The sequence below is a fragment of the Galeopterus variegatus genome, unplaced genomic scaffold (genome assembly GCF_000696425.1).
Source record: "Galeopterus variegatus unplaced genomic scaffold, G_variegatus-3.0.2 Scaffold145, whole genome shotgun sequence".
In the NCBI taxonomy this organism is placed as follows: Eukaryota; Metazoa; Chordata; class Mammalia; order Dermoptera; family Cynocephalidae; genus Galeopterus; species Galeopterus variegatus.
The window spans coordinates 79,928-100,530 of record NW_007726256.1 but is presented as its reverse complement, the minus strand read 5'-3'; the positions used below and the strand labels follow the sequence as shown (position 1 = coordinate 100,530).

Here is a 20,603-nt window from a genome sequence, read left to right as displayed (position 1 = left end):
TTTTTTTTTTTTTTTTTTTTTTTGTCTTTTTCCGTGTCCGGCAACGGATCGCAACCCTCAGTGTCGCCCCTGTACCGGACCAAGACCGGCAACGGGATTGCAACCCCCGGTGTTGCTCCCACGCCTCGCTCAGCCAGTGAGCGGGAACCGGTCTGTATGTGGGATCCGAACCCTTGGGCGGGAGCGCCGCCGCGCTTCCCAAGCGGCGCACTATCCAGTGCGCCACCGGGCCGGCCCCAGGAGCATTATTTCTTTAAAAATTAAAAATAAAAACAACTAAAATAAATCTTGACTGAGGAAAAAACAGAGGAAGTTAGTTTTGTAGAAGTGATGAGAATTAGGAGAAGCAGAATTGAGAGATAAGTTTACAGTGATTAGCTATAATTCATTCTTTTACAGAGTTGTTGGAAATTAAAAGGCACTAAAAGACGTGGAGCATATTTTACCACTTAAATTATCTGAATAAGAAATCCTTGAGTTCTTTCCTTAAGACCCTCCAGTTCACTGACTATTCTGAAAAGGGCAGGAGGACCTAATGATCCTCTGAAATCTTTCACTTAAAATCAAACTTTTGGAAACCCTGACCATTTACTATCTTTTAACATATAGTTTTACATGAAATTATCCCATTCATTTGTTTAAGGAAAGCATATGATAAATAATTTATCAAAGTATTTACCCAGACTATATGGAGCCAAATGATGGCTCTACTGTCTCAATGACTTGTAACAGTACCTTGTGCATAAAAGCATATATAAGTATTTGTTTTTATTCCAATGGACCAAATGAAATGTATCCTCAAATTAAATATCAAGATCATTTATTCATTTTCTCATCAATTTACTAAACATGAAGAAAATCAAAACTTTCTGATGGATTAGTTTAAAACAATAGTACTGAGCAAGGCAAAAATTAATAGATAATGTATCAAAAACCTGTGATTAATTGAATTGCCAAGATTTTTTATACTGCTTAATTTTGTGTAAATATAAATTATGGCTCACTTGAAATTGCTTTCCATCTTCTCATTCATTAATTGACAACATCAGAAACTATAAAATTCCAAAGTGCTGTAATAAACATTAGCTATGAATATGACTATATCCATTTATGTTCTAACATAAATCACCAAAAGCCTACTAAAATGTCATACATCAGCGCAGAATTATAAATTCTCTTAAGTCATATACATTTTAGAGATATATACAAGTCTGGCTCTTATACAGCTGGATCTTCTATTAGATTACTATTAAAAAAAGACTGCTTATTTATAAGTAAGTCAGTTCTTTCAGACGATATGATTATCATTTATTGATGAGAAGTTCAACAAATGGTTCTGATGTTTGAAGAGTACATCCAGTGTTAATTATTATTGACTCCATACGTAAAGGTAAAATAATGTATGATTATGCTACATTAGTAGTTTAATAAAGAGACTAGGAAGTAAGTTTCACATACAAAGAACTTAACCCAAATAGGAAAAAGATGGAAATACAAGTATGCAGACTAACTATATAAAGGTCAAAAATAATTAGAAAGAGTAGGTCTGTGTTTATTTAGAGTGAGGTATTCAATTGACAAACCACTGGAATCATGGAGGAGGAATCAGTACCTAGGTTTTTACCCATATTCCAGAAATTTTCCTGATGGCTGGCTGAATCAGGTTGAAATCAGTAATCACTCCTTCTTATGAGATCCTTTAGCAATTATAAATGCATAACATTCTATTATTGTGAGTACCATATAAAGGGGATTATAATGTCTTATGTCGAGGGTCAGCTAATTTTTTTCTGTAAAGGGCCAGATAGTAAATATTTTAGCCTTTGCAGTACATAAAATCTCCATCACAACTATTTAACTCTGTTATTGTAGCATGAAAGCAGCCATGGGCACTACATAAATGAATGGGTGTAGCTATATTCCGATAAGACTTTATTTACAATAGGCAGTGGACTGTAACTTGTCAATTCCTACCTTACACAATAGTTATCTGTATATATTCCATAATTTATGCCCAGCATATAAAACATAATCAATAAATATTATCCTAATTTGTTAGTTTGGAATACAAAAATATCTGGTTAATTCAGATTTTAATAGTATGGATTTTGTAATAATTCATCTTGCTAACTCTGTAAATGAGTAGCATAAATGAAGTAGTCATAAAATTGTCAGGAAAATTTTAAATATTAAAAAAATAAACTTTTCAAATAACTCAGTGCAATTCACTTAAGAAAATATTCAATTGGTGCACATACTAGAAACTACTTAAGGAAAGGTTTCACCTAAGGACATTTATAAAGCAAAACTGTGTTTGCCTAATTTGCGTTCCCTCAATCTTTATGTAACTATATTATTTCATTGAAATAAAACTAAATTATGTATTTTAAAAGTTTTATTTAAATCATAACTAACTCAGACTGATCTCTCTGATTCTCAGGGTAATATTTTATAGACTACACACAAACATATAAAACACTGTAGGCAGAAAAATCAAAACCTGTTCCGTCAATGCTTGAGAAAAATCCAACCTATGATAACTTCCACAACACTGAAAATCCATTACAAAGAAAGTTCTGAACATAAAGTGCATGGCTATGATATGATTACTTTTCAACAGTTGTTATTTGAATATAGTATAATTTTGACAATTCATCATTAAAGTTATAGTTTTTAAAAAAACACAACAAACACTGTTCAATTGAGTCTATACATCTCTTAATATATTCAGCAGATGACTGTCATGTTTTCAAAAGAAGAACATTTTCATTATCCTCTACAGACAAGAAACTGTTTTAAGAAATATTAAACACTGATCAGAACTGAAAATACATCTCATTAAACTCTTCCATGATCTCAAAATCTCACCTCAACATAGTTAATTTTCAAATAATCCTTCTTACTTCATATATTAAAGGAAAATTTCACATGGAATTTTTCCCACGTCAACTAAATAAGCCTTAATTTTCTACTCAAGAAAGAAGGGTCCATTTACTCTACCACCAGTCATCCACAGCAACAATATAAAGAATCTTATCACGAGTCATACTATTGTTACACATGTGGTCAGCAGTATCTCTGTCTAACGATATTATCTTGTTAGAATCACTTAAAAAATCTTATCTCAGATTTCCACATGTAAAATGAGATAGTGTTTACTCACAGAGGCGTTTAGAATATGCCTAATTCATAATGTCAAGGGCATTATACAAGATCAAAAGTATTTTAAGCTTTTCCAAATTTCAGTTTGCAGTGTTTTCCAATAATTTCTTAACCCTCACACTTGATGAAAGGAGCAAGAGACCCGTCTCCATTTTCCTCACGGTATAATCAATCACTTAAATATATCCCATATCACTATTCCAAAACTTGGACATCATGGGTAATCCCACCCAAGAATGTTACTTCAAATCATAACACGTTTTCTTTGAAAATGTGTACCTTTAACTAGGGTGAAAGTAATTAAACACCCTACAATGACTACAAATCAAGAGTGCAGGGTTATCCCAAATTTATAACTTGGGTAGAAGTGAAAACATTAAAACACACACACACACACACACACACACTTATTTGCACCATTTCGAACTATTTATGTTAAAGCAAAACTAAGTCAAGAACATCTAATATTTCAAGTAGAAGGTCATTGAGTTTCTCTGAAAAGTCTACCTAAAATAATAAATCTTACCGAAGTCAAAAACTATAGAAACTACCTTCATAAAAAGATTGAAACATTATTGGATAGTGTTACTTGTGCTATCAACATAAGCTATTTTGTAAACTGTCAAAATATATTCAAATATTCAGCATTCTTTTTAATAAAACATTAATTTTCCTGATTGTAAACAAAAATTCACATTGTAAAAAAAAAATTTTAATCGAATAGTAATAAAAAAGAAAAAAAAGAAATCCTTAACTACACCACCTTTAATATTTTATTTTATTTTATTTTATTTTATTTTATTTTCCTTTTTGTCTTTTTTCGTGACCGGCAACGGATCGCAACCCTCAGTGTCGTGCCTGTACCGGACCGGGACTGGCAACGGGATCGCAACCCTCGGTGTTGCACCCGCACCTCGCTCAGCCAGTGAGCGGCCGGTCTGTATGTGGGATCCGAACCCTCGGTGGGAGCGCCGCCGTGCTCCCAAGTGGCGCACTGTAGCAGTGCACCACCGGGCCGGCCCCCACCTTTAATATTTTAAAAGATAGCCACTTTTTACTATTTCAAAAAAAAAAGTTACGGATATTTTAAATTACAAAGCAAAACTAGCACTGGATAAAGGTTTCATTTATGAGAAATATTAAAAAGGAAATCTACGCATTTTTTTCTTTTCCAGCCATTTTGTTTTCTTCAATATCTATACATTTCGTTATAGAATATGCCATTTTTTACATATCCTTCTTAATCCTAAAATAAATTTCTTTTGCTCAAAGAAAAGAGCATCTGCTGGAACCTACACATCAAAATATAGCACTGACTCACTAACATATGCTCTTGTGCACTACAATGGCCCTATGTGAACATAGGTGATGCCATATTTACAGTGTTATACTAGCAGATTCCCCACATCTTAATCTTTTTGTCTGCTTATTACATAAATGTGTCTTTTCACATCTAATGAGTAGCTTCTGGGGTGGTGAAGGACAAAGGAAAGTCCCTTAAGGCAAAACTTCATTTATTTTTAAACTCATAATTAATAGTACTGTAGAGAACACCAGCTTATTAATCACTGTTTCTTTTGGGTAACGTGTATGAGAAGAAATACCTTAAATGCCACTCTAAAATGCAAAGACAAATAGTAAGATATCCCTGGACAATCCTTTCCTACTAGTGCCACTCTAATGAGAAAAAAATGTTTGAGTATATTTAATACAATAAAGTAAGCAGGTAAATTAATCTCAGAATCATCCCTGACTTTCTCATCACAGCATCTGCTTGCTGGGTATCTTTAATCTCAAATGTCTTCACGAATAATTATTCCTGGGAAATGAGCTTCCAGAAATTATGGAACTTTTCCATATTTAAAAACATCTAAATTTAAGCCAAAGTCTGAGTTTAAACAGATTTGGGATAAAAATGTTGTCTTAGAAAACCCTAATGCTCAATGGATAAATTCTGTTTAAACTGGAATCAGTGATATTTAAGGTGTGATGGTGATAAATATGGTACCTAGAAAGATGGTAAAATAATGACTTCTACATGCTGAACACTTTCTATGTGCCAGAAGCCATGCTGACCACATAGACTACAAAATCTCATTTAGTCCTCAAATCCAGCTGAACAGGGAGGTACAAATCTCTGCCTTTTATTTTTACCAATGAGAAAACTAAGGTTTTGAAATATTCGGTATCTTACATAAAGCCGAACAGCTTATGAAGGCCAGGATTTCAGCTCAAGTTTCATACACTAGTAGGACATAAAGCCTTCCAACACCATATAACTTTAGAAACAATTATACAAATAACAGAACCCTTAGATAATAGAATACAGCACTATTTTGGGGCTGTCATTTATAACCAAACTCAATAATTACCACAGAATACAAAATAATGATGGGAATAATGATTATGCTTCCTATTCTTAAAACATTAATCTAAAAAGACAGAGTAGTTTCAAAATCAGTATTATCTTATTTAATAATTACATATTAAAATATGTCAAAAGGAAGCCAACTGGCTCACCTAGAGTTGCACATGAAACGTTACAGTAAATGAAGAACCTAAACCTAGACCAAGCCTCATTCATCCTCTTTCACCCTGTGATAGAATTTTCATTTCCACTCTTCCCCTTCAAAAAAATTTTTTTCAAAAAGAAATTCATAGAGGGCCGGCCCGGTGGCGCACTGCTACAGTGCGCCGCTTGGGAGCGCGGCAGCGCTCCCGCCGAGGGTTCGGATCCCACATACAGACCGGTTCCCGCTCACTGGCTGAGCGAGGTACGGGTGCAGCGCCAAGGGTTGCAATCCCGTTGCCGGTCCCGGTCCGGTACGGGCGCGACACTGAGGGTTGCGATCCGTTGCCGAACACGAAAAAAGACAAAAAGGAAAAAAAAAAAAAGAAATTCATAGAGATTTGAAAAAGTTACTCAAAGAAAACTTAACAAAAATGAACAAAAGTAATATCAAGGAAATGCCATGCCCCACGAAATTCATAGAGATTTGAAAAAATTACTCAAAGAAAACTTAACAAAAATGAACAAAAGTAATATCAAGGAAATGCCATGCCCCACATTTTCAGTTTGATTTTAAACTAAACTGGTAAGTTTAGGCTTATCAAATTATTGTTTGAATAAAAGAAACTAAAAAGATTAAAGAAAAAGATACTACAAGATAAGGAAAGAACTAAAGCAAAAGACTTAAGGTAAGAAAAAAATAATAAAGCTCAAAGAAATTTTGACACCGAGAGAGGTACAAAGGCTGGAAGCCGTTTGAAGAGAAAGCGTTGCAGCATTCACCATACAGGTTTTGGCTCCAGGCCAACTGAGTGTGCAGGAACCTTGGCCACTGACTAATTGAGTGACCTTGAATAAATCACCTTTCTTTCGTTTCTTCATCTTTCAGAGTGGGAGGAATAACAGAACCATCACAAAGGGTTGTAGTGAGTATCAAACGTTGTAATAGATGTAAAAGTTAATGCTACGCCTGGCACATAATTGTTCTAATTATTATAAGGAAAAGCCAGAAGAGGAAAATGCAATAAGCAGGGCTTCAGACTTTCTGTAGGGAGCATCTACTGGGTCTTTTTAAACTATATTTACAATGTAAACTAAAGGAATAAAAATCTGATTCACAAATAATACATATAGTATTGCTGGTTTTATTTATGATACCTGAAAAGTTAGCAGTACTATGTTTCCTTGAACTTTATGGTTTTCTTGAACTGGTCTGAATTTAAAAGGTGTACTTCAACTCATCCAAGATGCCACTGGCAAACAGGGGACAAAAATAAATATAAACCCAAGCTACAGAAGTGTAAAACAATTAGATTTTGATTACCAAACAAGTAAACTCTTGTTCTAAGTAAGTGTTTTATTAAACTGAAGAAAAGTCTGAGGTTGATATATAGAATACTATTTTATTCTTTATTTTAAACCTTTCTTACATGTTTAAAAGTATACAGGGGTTCAGAACAACCTCAATAAAATGACAACATTTCTATTAAAGGACTGCTCAAGTCAAACCACCAGAGTGCAAACATGGTTGGCTTCTAACTTGAAGAATCATAGGCACATTTCATTAAATGCATTTCATAAAACAAATCAAAAATGCTGAGAAGAAAAATACTCAGTAGTTTGATAAAAATTTTAAAATATCTTTCAGGCAAGAGACGTATGGTAAAAAAGTAATGTGTAGATGTTTTACTGCTCACACCTGCTTCACTACTAATTTCTTAAATGCCACTCTGCTACATCTAAACCTCTCACAATTTATTACACAATCCCATGTAGCACACTAAAAAATAAGTTAATCTCTGCATCTGAAAACAAATCATTACAAAAGAAAATACTGACGGCTCTTACCTGTGTTTGATAATTAAGTATATTATATTCTTAGCAGCACTAAGAATGCAGCTTCGTCTAATATAAATATCTAAATAACAACTACACAAAAGTATTTTTCTCTTAAAATAAGTTTTTGTATATATTTTTCCAATGTTGACAACTTAAACAACATTGATCTATATATTGTGCTAAGAAAACATTAGGCACAGATCACATAATTTACATTTTCTTTGTTGTAAAAAGCATAGTATGTGAAAATGCATATCACACAAATGACTGGTGGACACAACAGTAAATATTGTAGACCTAACACAAAAAGGTTAATGTCTTGCTGTTTTTTAAGGGAAAAAAAAAACATTATAAGTAGCATTAAGAGTGATATCTCACTGCTGGGTGAGTATCCTTCATCTGCATTAGAAATACTTGTGGGTTTTCTTAAAGAAAAACAAGGCTTTACTGTAGCAAAAAGACACCACTTTAGGCACATGAACAAACTTAAAAGAAACCAAATAAAAATGTTTACAAAAACCGTCAAAAATATTTAACACAAACTCCCAAATAGGCTACTAAATTGCTGTATTGGAAGGAATAAATTATTTAACATTATGATTGCTTTATACAGTAGATTCATTCATTAGCTAAGACACTTCTGGAGTAAGGTACCAAAGGACGTAGATCAAGAAAAATGGAGAGAAAGAGAAAACAGCAGGCTGTTAGAAAGAGGGGGGGGAAGCAAATGTCATTTTGCCCAGAAGAAACAAAAATACTGTTTTTTTAAAATTTGTAACAGAATTGGGCCGGCCCGTGGCTCACTCGGGAGAGTGCGGTGCTGAAGCAAATGTCATTTTGCCCAGAAGAAACAAAAATACTGTTTTTTTTAAAATTTGTAACAGAATTGGGCCGGCCCGTGGCTCACTCGGGAGAGTGCGGTGCTGATAACACCAAGGCCCCGGGTTCGGATCCTATATAGGGATGGCCAGTTCGCTCACTGGCTAAGCGTGGTGATGACAACACCAAGTCAAGGGTTAAGATCCCCTTACCGGTCATCTTTAAAAAAAAAAAAAAAAAAATTTGTAACAGAAAATTTGTGCTGCAGAGAAGATTATAAAAACACAAGCAAAGGAGTTGTGTGCAAGTGCTAAAATACAACACTTAATGTGCATCCTCCATGAAGAGATCACTTATGAATCTTAGATTGTGTTTAAAAGTACACTTTGAGGCAAAAGGTTATCCTTTGCCAGATATATAATATACATTTTTGTATAAGGGGCAATTTATCTAAGTAATAATTTCCACAAACACAAAGAGTGAGAGAAACGGAGAGAGAAAAAATGAGAGACAAACACAGAGACAGAGAGAACAGTCAGACGTAGGACACCGAGAGGCTGCTCATGTCCTGTAGAAGACTTGAGACTTTTCTCACCCTCAGTGCTTCAGTTTTCCTATTACTGCACATTTATACTCACACACTATAATTACCTCATGAGATTATTCTCTATACATCCTTAATTTTAGTTTTTTTCATGAAAAAGTAAAAAAAAAGAAAGAAAGAAACTTTTAGTTTCATCCTTCAATTCATAGTCAACTATTCAAGTAAATATTTCTCTGATGGCAAGTTTCCAGATGAATCAAGAATACGATCCAAAACCACTGTCAGGTTATATTTGATTTACTGTGTAGTTCTCTTCAAATGGAGCAGGAATTGGCCTGTTTCCTAGGTTTGGGGTCTCGTGCTTCCTGATCTTTCACACACATACATGATGTGCACATTGTCTCTGACAGTCTTCGGAGGCCTAGCCGGAAAACACTGTTGGACAGACTGTATATTACACAGTTACAAAAACTATTACTTATAGCAAGCCAGGTTGTTAAGAAGGACAGTGTCGGATTGTCCAAGACACGGGAGCTTTCTAGAAGAAAGTAAATGATATAGGGGAGCCACAGCATGTAAAATACACTGGTTATCCTAAACAAAACCATGGCATAGCGACGATCAGGGCTGTGTCCAGTCTCTCTAGAAGCATCTACCTCATGGCTAGGGAATCGGGCTCTTCGGTCATTTATCTCTCTGGTGTGCTGCCGGCAAATTTTGAAAATGTGAAAGTAAGTGAAGCAGACAATAAAGGCAGCAGGAGCATAAAGTAAACAAACAATAAAGCCGGTAAAATAGGCACTGGTGAGCCAAGAGGTGGCACACCATTCAAAAATGTCACCGTGGTAACCAGGTTTCCCCCAGCCAAAAAAAGAAGGCAAGAAAATTAAGCACGAGTAGATCCAGATCAAAATGATGCAAATTCTCAGGCGACAAGGAGTGACCAATTGATTGTAGGAAAGAGGCTTGGTTATTGCAAGATAGCGATCCACACTGATGCAAGCAAGACATGCCATAGAAACACTTTTTAAAACTGAGATGATATATCCAAAAATCTGGCAAGTCAATGACTCATGGACACCTGTGGAGTAGTGGAGAAGTGAGAGAGTAGGAACCAAGCAGCTAACTCCAACGAAGAGATCAGCATATGCCATCGTCTGAATAAAATAGCTAGTAGTATAATGATGTAAGAGTGGAGCACAATGAAAGACAAAGATGACTGTTAAATTCCCAGCAATGATTAGAAATGTCAGCAAGACAATAACTATTGTCTCAAAGATGCAGACATCCACTGCACTGTAGTGGCCAAATCCAAGTGGGCAGGAGTAACGTTCCGACACATTGACAGTGCCACTGCTCATGTTCAGGATCCTCCATTCAGTCCACCTGGATTCGTTCATGGCTTGGAATTAAGAGACTCTGCAGACTTGGCTACAGCAAGCAGGTGCGTTGCCCAGCATCTGTTAAACTATGCAAATGAGTGTCTCAGAACCTGCTTTGGTAGACAGTATCAGTGCTTCTGTCACAGCTGAGCATCCCAGAGAGTGCTCTAGTCTCTTCATCAGCCTCAGTTCAGCAGTGACACACCTCAGCTTTGGGAGGAAAGGGAGAGGGAAAGCTAGAAAGGAGGTGAACAGAGGTCACTGATTAGCTTTCCCCAATGCTCTCAAACAACTTTTTGCAGACACAAGGGACTTCTAGAGAAAACAGATTTCTTATTACCTTGCACTACAAAAAATTAAATCTGTAAAAGAAAAAAAAAAAAATCAGTTGCCAAAGGAAGAAAAGCTTCTGTGAGCTGTTTGTTCTCCTGAGAGAGGTAGTTTCTTGGATCAACTAGAAAGAACAGAAAAGAAAAGGTCTTAAATTGTCTCAGGCTTCCTGCTTCATCTATGATGAAAAATGCATTCGTATTTTACAATTTAAATAATGAAGATCCCAGTTTGGGTTGCAAAGCTAAGAAAAACTTCATTGCGGGAGACTGGTTTGGGTTCAGATCAGGGACTGATGTTGGTGGGTAAACTTTATGATCCATCTCTTTCATTTCTTTTAAAGCTACGAAAAACAACTCTATCAAGGTGGATTCCAAAAGACTCATCTCTATATAAGCACAAAGGGGTAGAATAGGAGTAACAAACAGACTCCAGATTGCCCTGTAACTCTCACAAGAAAAAAGTATATTTCCACAGGAAAGATAATATACAATGAATCAATGGTTCAACACCTGACAAAATATGATAAACTTTTGAAGTTTTAATTCTGCACGCATTTTTTTAAAGCATTTACAGGAAAACAGTTTTAGTCTATCACAGTTACTGGTGCTATCACCAGCAATGTAATTTATACCTCTTCCCTTTCAAAATGAAAAGAAATATTTTGTGCTACTAATTTTGGCATCTGTAGCTAAAAATTTCATTATTTAATATGCCACCTTCCTATATTGGAGCATAATAATAAAATATACAGCTCAAAGTTATTTCTTACATTTGCAACCATACCCGTATCTCACATACATATGTAAATATATATAAAATTTAGACAATAATAGAAACTTCCCTATATACCTAAGCTTATTTGACTAGAAATGCTGCCATTATTTGACTTAGGTATTTCCAGTAGACTTTATATTCTATTTTGCTATACTTTTCCTATTTTCATTAGATGATTAATACATTAAATCATTACTTCAACTAAATCTTCTGAAAGTGGAAAATTACCTTGTTTATTATGTTTGCAGTTATGTAGCAGCCATATGTTAAGAAAATGCCTCTTCTATTTCTGTGTTCTATTTTGAGCAAGTGCTCAATTAATACGGGGCCATTAGGTAGGTTGTGAGATAGTCTTGTTTTAAAATATCTCTAAAGCATCAAGATGAGTTTAAATCCTAGAGTCTGAAATACTGAAAAGCTGGCAGGATAGAATCCATTCAAAAGGCTTCCAAGGTCATTGTGATATCAGGTTAACAGTTGCCAAAGTCTTTTTTAAAGTACAGGCATTTCAGAGAGTCTTTTGTCAGTCTTTGTTGTCATACCTTTTGAAGAAATAGCATGCACTAGAAATAAAAACATTTCCTTCAGGAACAATGCAGCAGCTTAATAGAAAGCATTCTTCTGAAAGTTATTTTCTCATGCATCACCAAGTCATTCAGAGAAGTCCTTCTTTTCTTACAATAGCCACAGGATATTCCTCCTTGAACATTCCTAGTTTCACTTATCACAAAATAGTTCTCTTGTTACAGGAATAAGGTAATGCTTCTCACCTACAGTCACTCTTATCAGCTGCTAGGCTGGGCTGCTTGATTCAGAAGTCCGATTTACTGTGATGCAGTTACCAGGATGCTGTCGGTATATTCTTCACAATCTCTCAGTATCACTGCCTCCACCTGAGCTCGAGCCCTGCTCCTCCTCCTCATCCTGAGCTGATGCAGAAGAACTCACCATCAGAAAGGTGACTCGGTCCTCCTGCCCCAATCAACAGCACAGCCAATGGCTACTGCAGCTGAAACTGTCACTAGGTAACAGTTGCCAGGCACATGCAGGCTTAAAGACTTACTCTGCAAGCTCCAATAAAGATTGACAAAAGAAGACAATGGAACTGACCGATCCTTATAGGATATTAATGGCATTTATAAACTTTTAGAGGTATTTTTCTTATAGTATTTGTAAAGATTATTTCCTGTGGGCAGAACAGAAAAAAAAAAAAAAACCTGGCATATACCTTTAAACCCTCTAGGGAAACTACTACAAGGTATTATGACACTAAAAAGTCAGCAGTAATCTAATGCCAATTGGCAGAAAAAACTTATTGATTATTAAAAATTAGCCAAGTTTTGGGGCCAGCCCGGTGGCGCACTGCTACAGTGCGCTGCTTGGGAGCGCGGCGGCGCTCCCGCCAAGGGTTCGGATCCCACATACAGACCGGCCGCTCACTGGCTGAGCGAGGTACGGGCGCGACACCAAGGGTTGCGATCCCATTGCCGGTCCCGGTCCGGTACGGGCACAACACTGAGGGTTGCGATCCGTTGCCGGTCACGAAAAAAGACAAAAAGGGAAAAAAAAAAAATTAGCCAAGTTTTTATGAACTCAAGTGACATGACTACTAGTTTTTCTCTCTAGAATATACAGTTATATTTTGATTAATAGAAGTTAAAAACCATTCACTAATTTCTCCAATCCCTGCCATACCCACACAAAGTTGCTGAGTTTGATGTTTTTAACTGTACAAACAAAACACTGAAACTAACACCATTATACTAAAATCTATTCAGAGAAATATTTAAGGTCAAATATGATCTCAGAAAAGTACAGGCATTAGAATAAATAGAAAGATTGTTTAGTCCACCTTTTATCCTATGAAAAAAGGGTCAAAGGGTCAAAGAAATTTGTCATAAATGCTTGAGCTACATGCACCCAACTTAGAAGGAAGCAAATTAGGCCCAAATATTTAATGAATGTTAAAAAATTTCCATTTATTTTGACTTACTGCATACAAACATTCACTATTTCAAACATATTTTTTATGGAGTCACCACTTTTCTTAAAAATGACTTAAAACTAATTTACAAATTATTTCAAAAATAAATCAGGAAAATTAAGATGAAAACAGAAGATAACTAACATTTGTTGAGCACGTTCTATGTGCCAAGCATTGTGCTATGTGCTTTGTATGTTTTTTTCTCTATAAAAATCTTAAATCTCTATGAAGTAGGTACCATCATTATCATTTTCCAAATAAAGAAAGTGGGTATTCAAGAAGGTTAGTATAACTTGCCTACAATTACAGAGTTGTAATTCAGCTGGAAACAGGTCAAAATTATCATTCTTAATGCTGCATTGATATACTCCACCCTGTCCTTTCTATTGATAGCTGCCAGCCAGGAAATATCTTAGAAGAATTATATCAAATTCCATAAAAATTATTTCTAAAGAATAGAAAGCTCTATTCTTTACTCCATGTTGAACTGCCTTTCAGAAAGACCATATTATTGCTAAAATCTTGGGGCGGGGGGGGGAGAAGAAAAAGGGTGGACTAATCCTACAAAACTATACTGTCTACCCTACGTGATTTATTGTGCAGTATAGGCATGTATTGAAACAACACACTCTACCTCACAAAAATAAATATAAATAAAGTTGGAGAAAAAAATTCTTGGGGAGGAGGTAGGTGAAATATAGAATGGCAAGTATATTTCTCATTACCAGAAATATTTATAAGACAAGTTAGGATAACAATCTTAGAATGAATACCATGTTTGGGTTTGAAAGTAAATATTTAAATTTAATGCAAAAAGACTAGAAAATCCTATTTTACATAGAAGCCTTTTGACTTTTAGAGATACCTAAAAACATTAAAATCGAACATCAGATCTAACACTCTCTTGTACAAGAATAATAAATATTCAAAATAAAACTGCATTTGATAAATATTCATGAAAGCCGATAGGTCCCACATTTCATATAAAGAAAAGTTAAATACTAAGCTTTACTACAAAACAATTGAAAAATTAAATGCTATCAATTACTAAATCTACCTCAAGTCACCAAAATCTAAACAAATCGTTTTAAAAGTATAGAATTTACATATTTTTAAAAACAGTTTTGAACTGTGATATTTCTAAAATTAGTGAAATGGCAAAAAATCTCATTAAGGGAAATTCAAATACTAGACCGATTTAGTCTGACATGTTTATTTCCAAAAATAATCACTAGCAGGGATTTGAATCTAAAAATACTGTGAATAATCCATAATTGCACATGCTTTCAAAGGTATATGATAATATGAGACAGAGTTTAAGAAGTAATGCCTTTGACCCATTATACCTCCTCATTCCTTCCATCAACTTCAAAAATAAAAATAAAAAATGTTCAGTATTTCTGGTGAGATTATCTTTCTAACTACTGACTCTACTAGCCCCTCATTTTTCATCTTTTCCATATTTTTTCTGATCTGACTACAATAGGGACTAATTTATAATATAAAGCTCTAATAACAAAAGAGTATTAATATCATATATTTACATAGCTCATTACACAAAGCATTCGTTGTTTTTACATCAGGCATAACTCTCTTCATTTTAGGGGTCATTAGGTATTTTATTATTGCCATTCCTTTTACAATCACTATCAACTACCTCCCTTAACTTTCAAATGATGAATGCTAATCAGGAAATATCTAAGAGGAATCATTACTGGAGATTACTTCACAATTGTTTCTTATAGCTAAAACTGTATAGCTTGATTAGATGATACATCACAGGCATTTTATTTTTTACTTACACCTTAGATATGTTTTATATATTCTTTTATATGCATCAATATTTCATGATTAAACAGATATCTGGCCAATTCAAAGAACCACTCAATAGCACCTAGGCAGGCAAGAGAGGGACATTAGCCATCAATGGCACTTAAGATAAATAATAGGAATGACTATCAAAGAGAGCTACATAAGCAATACAGTATCATAAAAAGTAAACAAATATAGGCTAAGTAAAAGTTATTGTCTTTTAATATATTTTAAATGGTACCCAAAGGTGTATGCATTCCGAATTTATCTCTTTCCTCAACTACCTCTCCCATCTGTTAAATTTTCTCCACCTCCACTGTCATAACCCTAGGCAGGCTAGCATTATCTGGTGTTTGGACTACTGCAGTGGCTGCCAGTCTGGTCTTACCTAGCTGTTTGTGGCCTCTCTTCAATTCATTTTCCACAAAACACACAGAATATTCTTGCCAAAATACAAACCAGATCATGTCACTTCCCTATTTATAATATTTCATTGGTTTTATACTGCCCTTAGGATAAAGTCCTAAAAGGTCCTATAAAAACTGGTCTCCATATCCAATCTCATTCCTCTTCTGTGTTCTTTAGGATTAGCTAAACTACCTCTAGACCTCCAAGACCCACACATACTTCTTCCTTACCCTACTGCCTCAGGATGTCTGTATCTGCCATTTCCTGGGCCAGCACACTTCTTTTATTTAGTTCATATGCAAACTGTAGGTCTCAATTCAAATAACACTTCCTCTGGGAAACATTCCCTGAGTTCCTGCAAGGAACCAGACAAGATTCCACACTTATCACAGTTTGTAATTATTTATTTCATCCAGCTTTGTCTTCTCACTAGATTGGAAGCCCTGTGGAGGAACAATATCTGTTTTGTTTGCCATTAGATCTCAAGTGCCTACACTACACTGCTGGGCACAGAGTAGGAGTTGAACAAATAAGAATTTAACATAATTTTAGTATAAAGTATACAAAAATAGCTTGTAGAGTCTATAAGATGGCTAAAAAAACACTTATAGCTAGTTTTTGTGAAGCTCAGAATACAAAAAGTTACTTACAATCCCTTGTATCAGAAGAAAAAGCTAGAAATATATGACCAAACTGGAAGAGGGAAAAATTAGCCTCCTAATATATTCAAATTAAGAAGAGCAATGTTAGTCATCTATTTCTCTACCTAAGTCCAGTTCGATATGAATATTTTACTAATGCTTTGAAAAATCATATCTAGCAAGAAATAATTATTATTTAATTACTCATCATTTTAAGAATGCCAATTGCTGCAAAATACAGTATCAATGCATTTTAAGCAGACTACAAAATGTAGTATTAAAGAAACTTGGTCTAAGTGCTAGGGAACAAATAAACCCTCTGAAGTAATACACATCATAATTTACTGATTTAGTGACTTCTCAAGGGAAAAAAACAAGTTTACCTTGTTAACTTCATTTCATAATGAGGCAAATTATTAGCAATTAAGAATATTTAACAAAAGTTAAGTTAGTGGCACTACAGAAGGAAATTTCCTAAATCTGATAAAGATACTCTATGGGAAAACCTACATCTAACATGATATTTAATGGTAAAATGCTTTCTAAGATTGGGAACAAGGCAAGGATGTCTGTTCTTACCACTTCTATGCACATTGTACTGGAGGTCCCAGTCAGTATAACAGGGAGAAAGGGAGGAAGGGAGGAAGGGAGGAAGGGACGGAGGGAGGGGGGGAGGGAGGCAGGCAGGTGGGTGGGCCGGCCATACAAGAAAAGGAAAACATTATGTTTTACATAAGAAATACTAAAATATCTACCCAAGAGCCCATCAGAACTAGTGAGTAAATTTTGTCAGAATACAAGATTGATATACAGAAATCATTGCATTTCCATATACTTGCAATAAACAACAGGAAATGAAATTTTTTTTTTCCCCCTTTTTGTCTTTTTTTTCATGACCGGCAACGGATCGCAACCCTCAGTGTCGCGCCCGTACCAGACCGGGACCGGCCACGGGATCGCAACCCTCGGTGTTGCTCCCACCCCTCGCTCAGCCAGTGAGCGGCCGGTCTGTATGTGGGATCCGAACCCTCGGCGGGAGCGCCACCGCACTTCCCAAGCGGCGCACTATAGCAGTGCGCCACCGGGCCGGCCCAGAAATGAAATTTTTAAACAATAAAAAATATATGATGGCCTTAAAAAACAGAAACTTGGGATAAATTTTTAAAAAGATGTGTAAAAACCCTACCCTGAAAACTATAAAACGTCATCGAGAGAAATTAAGAGGTCCTAAGTAAACGGTGAGATATACCATTTTTATGGAAAGGAAGACTCAATATTGTTAAGAAAGTTAGTTTTTCCCAAATTCATCCAGTTGTTTTTTTTTAATCCAAGTAGGCTTTTTTTGTAGAACTAAGAAGGTGCTCATTCTAAAATCTATATGTAAACATAAAGCTAAAACAATCTTCAGAAAGCAAAAACAAACAAAGTTGGAAGACTGGCACAAACTAATTTCAAGACTTACATAAGGACAGACAAATATATCAGTGAGAAGAATAGAGTCCCAAAATAATCCCACACTTACATGGTCAACTGAATTTCAATAAAAACTCTAATACAAGTTAAAGAGAAAGAAAATTCTTTTCAACAAATGGTACTAGAAAAACCTGGATATATCTGAGGAAAAAATGAACTCAGACCACTTTCTCATACCATAAATAAAAATTTAATTGAGATGGATCATAGATCTAAAAATAAAAATTGAAACTATAAATATATAGCTTCAAAAAAAAAAAAATTCCAGGAGAATATCTTCATGACATAAGAGTAGAAAAAGATTTCTTAGGATACTAAAAGCAATAACCATAAAAGAAATTTTAATAAATTATAATTAAAATAAAAATTATGCTTATCAAAAGACATAATTAAGAAAATTAGCAAGCCAAGAGACCAGGAGAAAGTATTAACAAAACATATATCTAACAAATGACTTGTAACCAATATATATATAATTGACTCCTATAATTTGTTAGTAAAAATCCAAATAATCCAATTAAAACTGGGGGAAAAACTGGAGTAGACACCTCACAATGGAAGATATACAAATGGCCATTAAGAAAATGAAAAAGAGCGCAGCATGGCCATCAGGAAAATGCAAAGTAAAACCGCAATGAGAGACCATTATATACCCACTAGAATAGCTAAAGTTAAAAGACTGACAATATAAATGTTGGTAAGGATGTAGAACAATTGAAATCTTTATAAATTGCAGGTGGTAGTGTAAAATGGCCCAACTTTGAAAACTCTTGACAGTGTGGGAATTTCCTACAACATTAAATGAGTCTACTCTATGTCCCATCAATTCCACCCAACAGAAATAAAAACATATGTCCACAAAAAACTTGCATAAAAATGTTCATAGCCGTATGTATAAAAATGAAATAGCCACAAACTAGAAAAACCCACACATCCATCAAAAGGGGAATGGATAAATTACAAAATGTTCATACAATGGAATACTAGTCAGCAATAAAAATGAGCAAAACTAAGGATACACACAACATGGATGAATCTAAAAACTAAAGGAAAGAAACCATACATTCAACAGTGCACACTGTATGATTTTATATGAAGTTCTGAAACATAGGAAACTAACTTTTGCTGAAAGAAATCCAAACAGTAGTTGCCTCGGGTGGTGTATGCATACACACATGCATGTGTGTGTGTGGAAACACATACAGTCTCAAGAATTGTCTGGCAAGAGGTATAAGGAAACTTTCAGGGATGAGGGAAATGTTCTATATCTTCATAGATATGGGTTACACACATGCAAGTATGTCAAAACTCATAAAAATGTTAACATTTCAGACCAGTACAAGTTATAGATGTCATTTGCACTTGCATGTATTAAGTGCTCCATTTCTGTGTACAACCACCAAATGTGGATTCTAATTTACTTGAGTAAGTTTTAAGACATTGCCAGGAAATTATATGTATTGATGTTTAAAGAGAAAAATACCAGAACCCTCTGAAGCAATGAGCCATCAAGAATGGATGACAGAGTAAGTCTGTCTAGCCTGTGCTTACGTTCACACTCTATCAGTATACCTAACTTATGGCCCAGTGTTTTTCTCACAGACTCAACAGCCCAGATGCAAGTGAGAACTCAATGAGAAAAGACTTACTAAACACCAGTTATAGAACACTTTGAGACTGCCCTATAGCTAGCTGGGATCTAAGACAATCAGCCAAGTAAACAAAACCTTTGCAAGATTCCATTATATTTGGTCAATCACAAAGGAAAATGGAGAAACAAAATACTAATTTACATGTATATTTAACTCTCTTTCTTAGTGGGGGAAAACCTTCAAACAGAAAATTAATTGGTCAAATAGTATGCAGAGCAATAAAATAAAACTATGCACTATATGATCTTTCTTTCCATATTTTCACCTAGGTGTGTTATTATTACCTTTAATAAACATTTATTAAGTTTGAAGCCTAGGACAGACTATGACTTAGAGGAAAGAATATAGGTTTTAGAATCAGACCGATAAGAGTTGGCAAGATGGCGGCACCACTCATTAACTATGAGGCCTTGGGTTTGTCTTTCTCTCCATGTGTCTCAACTTCCATCTATAAAATGAAGATAATAATACATACCTTTAAAAGTTATAAAAATTAGAAATTAAAAATAAAGGATATAAAGCAGATAACAGTTGTTCATTCAAAGTTCACTGATAGTAAGATAAGCGTATTACTGTACTATTAGTAAGCTTTTTGTTTAATCATTTTTCCTTAAGAAATTACACCCACGGGTAACCTGCTGAGATTAGGAAATCAGTAACAATACTTTCTCTTTTCTGTTGAATTGCCACCTCCCTCAACATTTCTTTTAAAAAGTACACTCTTAAAAGAAATATAGTTATCTGAACCTGATAATGTATCTTTGGAAAATCCTGTGATTAGCAAGAAACTAATATAAAAATTACCAAGCCTTAGTCCATTACAACCTCAGTTACATGGATCTGATAAATTAATTTTTAAATTTTTGTTTTATTCTATCAAATCTCACATGTAAATCTCTATAAGATGTATTATGTACTCCTCTGCCTTCTTAAACCAAGTATTATGAACAAAACAATGTTTGCCTGGAAAGCCAGTATCATGACTGCTAACGTCAATTAGAATATTGTCTTCTGGGCTGGCCCGGTGGCGCACTGGATGGTGCGCCGCTTGGGAAGCGCGGCGGCGCTCCCGTCCGAGGGTTCGGATCCCATATGCAGACCGGTTCCCGCTCACTGGCTGAGCGAGGCGCGGGAGCAACACCGAGGCTTGCGATCCCGTTGCCGGTCCCCGGTCCGGTACGGGGGCAACACTGAGGGTTGCGATCCGTTGCCGGACACGGAAAAAAAAAGACAAAAGACAAAAAAAAAAAAAAAAAAAAAAAAATATTGTT

General features: G+C 35.1%; 2 protein-coding genes across 2 annotated transcripts in view; both read right to left on the bottom strand.

Annotated features, from left to right (window-relative positions):
• RABGAP1L (RAB GTPase activating protein 1-like) overlaps positions 1 to 20,603 on the bottom strand; it is a 474,386-nt gene that overhangs the window by 414,848 nt on the left and 38,935 nt on the right. The gene's annotated exons all lie outside the window — the stretch shown is intronic.
• Positions 8,522 to 11,693, bottom strand: GPR52 (G protein-coupled receptor 52). Its single transcript, XM_008591170.1, has 2 exons — positions 11,591 to 11,693; positions 8,522 to 10,709 (listed from the first exon to the last, which is right to left on the bottom strand). Exon 2 carries the CDS (start codon positions 10,271 to 10,273, stop codon positions 9,188 to 9,190), a length of 1,086 nt encoding a protein of 361 aa, XP_008589392.1. The 5' UTR covers positions 10,274 to 10,709; positions 11,591 to 11,693; the 3' UTR covers positions 8,522 to 9,187.